The sequence below is a fragment of the Microtus ochrogaster genome, chromosome X, assembly GCF_000317375.1.
Source record: "Microtus ochrogaster isolate Prairie Vole_2 chromosome X, MicOch1.0, whole genome shotgun sequence".
NCBI classification, from domain to species: Eukaryota; Metazoa; Chordata; class Mammalia; order Rodentia; family Cricetidae; genus Microtus; species Microtus ochrogaster.
In genome coordinates this window covers 56,386,836-56,395,950 of record NC_022026.1, presented here as the reverse complement: position 1 = coordinate 56,395,950, position 9,115 = coordinate 56,386,836, and the positions used below count along the sequence as shown (strand labels likewise).

Below are 9,115 nucleotides of genomic sequence, written 5' to 3'. Positions count from 1 at the left end.
CTTCCTTCCTTCCTTCCTTCCTTCCTTCCTTCCTTCCTTCCTTCCTTCCTTCCTTCTTTTTATTCTTTCCTCTCCTTCCTTCTCTCTCTTTTCCTCTCTCCATCTTCCCTCTTCTCCCCCCTCTCTGTTTTTGCAAAGCTTGGCATGGAACTTAGGTTCTTGCACATGGTATGTAGGTTCTATGTGACCAAACTATATCATCATATTGTTGAGACAGTGCTTCACTATGTAGTTTAGACTAACCTTGAACTCACTATGTAGCATGATCTTCTTGCCTTTTTTCCTTCATTTTTTGGGATTTTATTTTTGTTTTAACAGGGCTTACACTGCAGCTCAAAAGGCCTTGAACTTAATATTCTTGCCTCTGTCTCTTGATAATTTTAAAAATTAAAATTATTTTTAACTTATACTTAAAAGTATATATGATGGCAGCCAGGAGATAGCTTAGTTAATAAAATGTTTACCTTGTAAGTACAAAGACCCAAGTAAAATCCCAAAACCCATGCTAAAAAAGACAGGCAATATATAATGGGGCATTATTGGACTACCAGAATTTGGGAGATAGAAAGAAATAGATTCTTGGGATTCACTGGCTAACCAGCCTAGCTTACTGGCGGGTTCCAGGTGAGTGGGAGAGCTTGTTTCACAACAATGTTAGATGGTGCCTGAGAGACACCTCAAGTTAACCTCTGGACTCCATAACATATGCAAATATGCATATAAACTCATATACATACACACAAAGCACATAAAAGTTGTATGTCCTAAAGAGTGTTTAATGTTTGATACCCATATCATACGTGTATGCCTTGTTTAAATCAGAATAACCATGTATTTCCTCAAACATTTATCACTGGTGCTCAAACTTTCAAAATCCTTTCTTGACCCTTTGAAGGGTAGTGCACAATGGTCACCTACACTGTACAGCAATGTCTTAGAGCTGTGGTCCTTATCTAAGAGTGATCAGATTTCCCCACCTCTCCCAACCCCTTACTCCTACCAGTCTTGAGAAACCATCATTCCACCCCTCAAATTCTAAGAAATTAGCCATCCTGATTCCACCGGTGCATGACAGCATGGGCATTGGCCTTCTGTGCCTGATATACTTCACTTACCATAAAGATCTCCCCTTCTGTCCACTTGGAAGGGTTTGAGAGTTTGAAACAATTATATTTATTATTTTATTTTATGTGCATGGATGTTTTGCCTGCATATATAACTGCACACTATGTACATGCTTGGTACTTGTAGAGACCAGGGAGGGTGCTGAATCGCCTGGAACTAGAGGTACAGGTTGTTGTGTTCGGCCATGTGGGTACTTGCAATTTGGACCCAGGACTTCTGGAAGAGCAGACAGTGGTCTTAGCTGCCACGTCATCTTTCTAACCCAAATTTGAGGAGGGTGTTTTGTTGTTTTTGAGACAGGGTTTTGCTCTATCTTAGGCTGGCCTTGAACTCCCAAACCTTCTGCCTCATTTTCCAAAGTGCTGGTATTATAGACATGAACAACTGTACCCAGCTCAAAACTGGATTAAAAACAAACCAACAAACAAATGACGAAAAATCCAAAACAAAAGATAAACAACTGTTTTGGAACAGGGTTTTGGTATGCAGTCTAAGCTGGTTTGAGCTCTCAATAGTTTATCCACAGCCTTCCTTATGCTAGGATTAGAGGCATGGACCACCACGCCTAGCCCGTTTATGTTGTCACAAGTGACAGGACTTCACTTCTTTTTATGGTGCATTTAGGTATCCACTCACAAGTTAGACCCTTAGGTTGTCTGTATTCTTAGCTGTTGTGTATAGTGTCCCTTGCTCTTTCTTTGAACTTGTTTATTCTTCCTTTGGCTTAGAACATGGTTCCTCTTCCAGATCTTGTAAGTCTGCACACCACTCTCTTCAGGTCTCTGCTCAATGTCACTTGGTCTTTGACCACTCTAGACCGGTCCCTCTACTCAGTCTCTGTCTCCTTTGCTCTATTTGCTACTCTTGTTTTCTGGAAGCCTGTCTCCTAGACAAATGGATGCATATTAGTTTATGTCTTTTGGGTCTTGTCTTCTCTAGGAGACTCCGAGCTCCTTGAAGGCAAAGAAACGTCTGCCTGGTTTGCTGCTAATGCCTGGCATGCAGTACTTACTCTATCCCTTCCCAATGAGTGTCCCAGAACGACAGTGAGAAAAGTCCCTGTGGGTCTCAGGGACTAGTGGATCAAAGAGAAGGGAGCTAGAGAAAGAAGGTTAGAGAATCCAGGGCTTTGAACTCAAGACTCAAAGGGCTCATATTGCAGCAAGGAGGAATGTGAAATGTTGGATATATCTCAAGCTGGGAAGAAAGCGATGGGGTCAGAGCTACCTTTGAGCAGTGAGAATTTGATGTCCTGGAGAACATTAATATACCTCTGTGGGAGGCAAGAACAGCTGTCTTCATTTCTCAAGTGGAGTAACTAGGGCACAGATAGTCGCAGCTTCCAGGAATGCTAAGGGGAGATATGCCGCTGGCAGAAGAGGCTACTTAGGCAAGGAGTGTTTCAAGGCAGCTGAAACAGTATTGCTGAGGCTGGGCTAGTGTGGGGGTGGACAGAGCTGGCTGGGCCTCAAGGTCTCCTGGGGGCTGGGGTGGTAGGGTGGAGCGACTCTGGCAGTAGCACACTGGGGCCTCTGTGTGTATGCTGCCTCCAGCCAGCATACTTTCCACAGAGTCTGCCCAGGAACATTTCTCCAGCCTGCTTTGCTAAACTTTTTAAAAAATCCTTTCGGTGTGTTTTTTTTTTTCTATTGAAACGAACCCCCATTCTGCCTGTTGCTGGGTCTTTACATCAGCCGACTGCCAACCTCTCAGGTCGGCCCCCACACTTGCTATCACACCTAGGGGTTCTTCGCTTGTTTGGGGGAGCACTTTTATTCTTGTGTTTGGTTCATTGGTCCTCTACTTGCAGCAATCTTGGGTGCTTTCAAGTCTTACCCGCTTGGAAGTCCTGTTGCAGGGAAGTCCCCCTCATTATCCCTGTTCTTCTTCTTCCCTATACGGACTTCACACCAGTCACCTCCTTCAACCTAGCCACTCTCCAATGTGCAGCCCAGAGGTTCTTGATGGCAGGACATGGGCTTAGGGCTGTAAAGAATGTTTATAGCACACACGCCTGCTCCCAGTCATGGGGCAAGAATGACCGAGCAAGGGCAGAAATTCTGTTGGACTTGAACTCTCTGATCTACTCACCCTGACAGTGGTTCCACTCAAAGACAGGCGTCCTCTTTCATTTTGCCCTTTTGAAGCAGACTCGCTTGTAACTAAGGCTGGCACTGAACTCGAGCACACTATACATAGCTGCGCATGATAACCTTGAACTCCTGATATTCCTGCTTCACTTCCCAAGTGCTTGTATGACGGGTGTGTGCCACCACGGCAGTTTTACCCGGTGATGGGAACTGGATCCAAGGTTTTGGGTATACTAGGACAACATCTACATCATAGCTACACCCCAAATCCAGAAGCCTTTTCCTAACTCTCACTATGATACATGTGGGTTAATGCAGCCCCACAAAGCTTTCCTTTCACCCACTCCTCTTCCTTCCTTCTTCATCTCATATCATCCAATAAAACAAACCAGAAAAAGGCAATCGCCAATTATGCTCCCATCATGAACAGGCTGCTTCTCCCTCCAACCATCTTTCAAGGTCCACTGTCATGTTCTCCTTCCATGTTCTAGCTCAGGACTCTCTTCAACCTCTCAGCTTCTTGGCTGCCTCTTTCAGCCTAGCCTTGCATCACCATGGTCACTCCTTGCTTACCACATTGCCACGTCTCTTCACTGAAGAGCCCAACTATCTCTAACATGGACTGTATAGGTTCCTGGGATGCTGGGGACAAATGAAAGGGAATGGGAGAATATTAACAGTCTTTTTCTAGAGCTTTCCATTATTCTTTGATGCCTTACATGTACATCCCTCAAGATATGCATTCGTTCTATAGTATATTTAATCTATGTGTGTCCCATGGACTTGGTTTCCCATTGGAGCCCCTGAGAGCTGAGTCTCTGTCATTTTTGATCACTCTTCTACCTCTGCCTGTTGCCTGCACTTCAGTGACATAGAGGTACATGCACTTTCTCCTCATCCAGGAACATTTATGTCTTAATTCTATTGCGTTAATTTTTTGAGGCTTACTTCCATAGTGCTTGGCTAGTGACCATCTCATGATTGAAGTTCAGCTTGAGTGTCATTTATCCAAGGTTTCCTTCCACAGATGGGAGTTCAGAACTGATCCCTGTCTCCTGGTGGACCTTGGAGTCCCCACCATTTTGCATTCAGATTTCGATTTCCTCCTAGGGTATTTTATTTAAATCAGTTGACTCATTTTGTGGGTTCCCCATTAGACAGTAGGACTGAGAGCAGGAACTGTGTGTAGTCCATCTGTCCATCATATCTAGCCAGAACCATGTCAGGCATGCCCTCAGTATCAGGAAAAGGTTTTTTAAAGCTAATTTTATCAAGTATTTATCATACACCAGGCACTTACGTTAGCATAGATGTCCACTTGTCTTATTTAATCCTTGCAAGTGGTTTCTAATTTTATCTGCATTTTACAGATGTGTAAAATGAGACTCAAAGTTAGGTAGCTTGTCCTGAGTTCCACAGCAGGCAGAGGAAGAAATCAAAATCAAGGAGTCTGATATTAAAATTTATCCTCTTAACCGCTCTGCACTAGTGAAGCAGAAAGCAGGCTGAATGAACTATGAACAAATGAATGAAACCGTTAGTTTAGAAGCGGACTTACATTGTGAAATTGGAGATAAAGGCGATGCGAGGAAGATCCAGGTCAAAGGTGGCTTCATGGGCTTCATCATGTGGATTGAAGAGAACAGAGGTGACCAGAGTGTGTGCATAACGCGACACCACTGTGGAACGTATGGAATAGCTCGTCATCAACAACTGAGAGAGAATACAGAGAGCCAGGTTAGAGAGAGTTCTTCATTGGCCAAGATGGCCAGGTACTTGAGAGCTCAAGGTTCCTGAACTGGTTTCAGGGTGGAGGAGGAGAAACTGAGGTACCCTGAGGGAAAGTGAGCTGTTGTGCATGGACCTGCCTGAGACTACCAGTAAGTGAGTCTCAGAACTAAAGGTTCCCAGATGGTCCCAAATCAAAGCACCTTTGGACAAGCACTTCTCTGATTCCAGATCTTGCTAAATATGGGTTCTAACTTAGCAACCCTGGGGCAGGAAGAGGTTCATGTCCTCATTGCTTCCAAATTCCCTGGAAGCTCCCACTGCTGAGGCTACTGCTGGTTCATGGATTTCACTTTAGGATGAACAGAACATCTTAGCAAAGCTTTAGAATTTAAGAGAATAGATGTATTCACCGGGCCCTACATTATTACAAGGTGATGTGATAAATATTTAGTTTTTATGATTTCAGCTGTAAAGATTAAGCCTCCTAAGTACAGTAATATACTGCAATCATGGTAAGTGTTCAGCACCCATGATCCTATTTAATCCTCACTGTCTGAGGAGTTAAGTTCTAGTATCTCCCACATCTTGCAGACATGTTAACTGAGGCTCAGACACTGAGGTCACCGAGCAGTGAGGTAATTATCTTCTTCCCTATCTTCCCTGAAGTTATGATCCCTCTGTCCACCCACACATCACGTACAAGGGTCTTGTCTGTTCTGAGCGCAGGGAAGTGGGTCAGAGAGGTAATCTGGAATCAGTTGAGCGAGGCTCAAGCTCTGGCTCTGCTGCTTCCTATGTCTTGGGCCCTGAGCCTATGTTTCCTCCTCCCTCTAATGCGGATAAGAGAGTGTGGCTCACAGGGATGCTGCGAAGGCTCACAGCAACAACCAAGCCTCCTGGCACATCACCTGCGCTGCACTTAGTAATCAGTACCTCTTTTCTCTGGCCCTAGCTTCTCAAGCCTGTAGAAACAGACTGCGAAACTTGGGCTCCTCCCACCCTAAGGAGCTACCTTTCTCACACACTCCAGAGTGCTGTCCTCTCATGCTAGAACTGACCTTGCTGGTTGGCGAGGCAGAGCCATGGGGTCCCTGGTGTGTTAGGTCTAGGAGAATGGTCAGCAAAACACTGGCACGGCTGAGGCACCTCCATTCAGACATGGTGCCACTTCTGGCCTGGGCCTGCTGTTCTCATCCAGAATGTCTGATCCCCAAGGCCTTCCTCTTTTAAATCTGCAGGTAGCCTTCTCTTGAGAGGGAGGGACCATCCTGAAGGGTGGGGAAGTCTCTGAATGTGGTATTGAGGCCTACACAAACCAGGATTGTCCAAGAGCTTAGGCTGGCATCTTGCCTGGAGAAGGGCCAGCTCGGTGCCTCCTTTTTCCCCTTCATCCAGCTGTAAGATGAATGGAAACTAAGCATACCAGAGTGCTGGGTCTGTCTGTTTGCTATGTTGGCTCAGGGTGGGGTTTTTCTTTCCTATAAACATCCACTGGAGCTCAATAACTGGAGCCAGAGAAAGGTCACTGAGTACTGATCATCTTAAAAAGGTAGCAACCTTTAAAGAGGGTTGGAGAGGCAAGTACGCAGCGTTGGTCTTTTCTGTTGCTCACTTTAGTCTTGACACAGGAGGGACTATAATGGTGTAGGGGTTCCAGACATGCGATTTCCAATCTCAAGAACAGCCAGAGGTCAAGATGAGCTGCAAGGGAGATGAGAAAGAGGACCATTCAGTCATTTAAAATAGAGGCTCGGAACTGAGAACATCTGGGTTGGAATGGCAGTTTGGCTGCTTTCTGGCTGCATAATATTCAGCGAGGAAACTTAAGCACTCTGCTACCTCAGTTCCCTAATCTGTGAAATGAGGATAACAGTGCCATTTCCGAAAGTGTCAGCGTTGAGATGGCACTTTGGGAATGTTTGACATTTGGTAGGTATTCAGTGAATGCATGCTGGGATGAGGAATGGCAAAAATTGAAGTACAGCTGCCAGGTATAGTGGCACACATTTATAAGCCCAGCATTTGGGAGACTTTTCCAGAAAAACTATGAATTTGATGCCGGCCTATGCTGCATGGTGAGTTCCATGCCAAGATGGCCTACACAGTGAGATCCTGTCTCAAAAATGCCAACAAACGAGCATTGGAAGCCCTTTGTCCAATTGGGGACACGAAAGGGGCAGAACGAAGCAGAGCTGAGATGCTCTGAGTCCAGTAGCTGAAGTCCAGTATCTGAGTCCTATAGAAGATGGATTGAGTAGTGTCCCCATACAGGGGCCATTAGCATGTATCAGAGCCTTTATTACACTTATATGAACATAGATTACATTTCCAAGACATCCAGCATCTATCTACAAGGTCAAAAGCCTTTGAGGACTTTTCATAAACTGGCACAAAGATGACAAAGACACCTGGATTTGCCCTATGACATTCAGCACAGCACAACAAAGTCTCATTCTGGCTTTTGGGGGTCCCAAATCTTATTAGTTGCCACCTACTCCAAGGCCACTCAAAGCTTCCCATTGCAGTTTTCCCAGTGCAGGTGCAGGCATTAGGGATGTAACTCAGTCAGTAGAATATGCCCGCCTAACAGTCATGAAATGCTGGGTCGGGTCTTCAGCCCTGTGCAAATGGGATGTAGTGTAGCTTGTCTTTAAGTTCAGCACTCAGGAGGTAGAGGTGGGAGGATCAGAAGTTCAAGTTTGTCCTCAGTCTCATAGGGAACTTAAGGACAGTCTAGAATATGTGAGACCATCTCTTTAAAACAGAAGAAGAAAAAACTTTCCTCATAGGGGACAGTCCTAGCTTCAGAAAAGCTTTGTTGTATAGCAACAAAGAAAACTCCATCAGGTGCCCACTCTCTCTTAAAGACAAACAGATAACCAAGGGTTCCCAGGCAAATTAAGAAAGCCTGAACCATGAAAGCAAGAAGCCAAAACAAACAAATAGAACAAATTAACCCAGGGGAAGTCGGGAATTTGACTAACAAAAGAGAACTTCAGGAGAAAAATTATACCTGCCAATCATTCAAGAAAATATGACATGTGTTAAACAAGAATTAGATGCTACAAAACAAGAACAATCAGAGAAAAGAAAGACACCTCAGAAATGAAAAAGAAGTTGCTGTAAATAAAAATGTCAACAGAAAGATTGGAAAATAACATAGAGGAAAAACTCTTGGAATGTAAAGTAAAACAACAAAATAAACAGGAAATATGAAAGAAAATGTCAAAAACACAGATCAACATAGTAGACACAACATTCAGAGAAATGAGCTACAGACTAAAGGAAAACTAAAGAAACATTGTGTGTGGTTTTTGATTTTGTTTTGGTATATTTGCCATATTGATTTTTCCCTTTTTAAAATCTGTTTTCTTAAATTTTTGTTTTTCCTGGGTTTTGTAAGGAGAAATAGACAGACACACAGACATAGAAAGACAGAGAGAGCATGAAATTGGGTGGGCAGCTGAGTGGGGATGATCTGGAAGGAGATTGGGAAAGGGAAAGAATATGATCAAAATATATTGTATGAAAAAAGGCTTTTTTAATTATTATTTTTATGTTCAGACTGCCATTTCCTCTCTCTTCTCTCCTCCCAGTCCCTCTCTCCTCCCTTTGCCTCTGTGGCATCCACTCTTCTGTTCAGGAAAGGGCAGATCTCCTATGGCTATCAACCAAACATGGCATATTAAGCTGCAGTAATACTAGACACCTCCCCTCCTATGAGGGCTGGACAAGGCGACCCAGGATGAGGATAAGGGGTGGAAAAATTTTAAACAAGTTTTTTAAAGGTATCAGGAGCTGGGCATGATGCTGCATAGCTGTCATGGCAAGGCCGGGGAGGGTTGCTGCAGCTCCGAGGTCAGTCTGATCTACATAGTGAGTGTCAAGTTAGCCAGTGCTGCACAGTGAGAAATTCTGCCCCCAAATCAAAATAAAAATGCATTAGACATTAATTTCCTACAGCTGAAGAAAGACATCTAGAGTAGGCACCACAACAGTGAATCCAGAAGCCCGCGACTCCGTCTGAGCCCAGCAGCAGCTCCCACACTGGTTCTCTTCTTCTGTCTTCTGCCAGTGTATTTCCAGGTCCCCTTAAGACCCGATCCACATCCTTTCGTCTCTCTGTTAAAATGGTGGAAGCCACCAAGGTTCACTGAGAGAGCCTTATG

The 9,115-nt window shown here is 44.4% G+C and overlaps 1 protein-coding gene across 1 annotated transcript in view; it reads right to left on the bottom strand.

Moving 5' to 3' along the window:
- Itih6 (inter-alpha-trypsin inhibitor heavy chain family member 6) overlaps positions 1-6,106 on the bottom strand; it is a 33,796-nt gene extending 27,690 nt beyond the window's left edge. The window contains 2 exon segments of the mRNA XM_005358875.2: positions 4,774-4,928; positions 6,005-6,106. Coding sequence (XP_005358932.1) covers positions 4,774-4,928; positions 6,005-6,106 — 257 coding nt within the window.
- Positions 6,107-9,115: the final 3,009 nt, after the last annotated feature.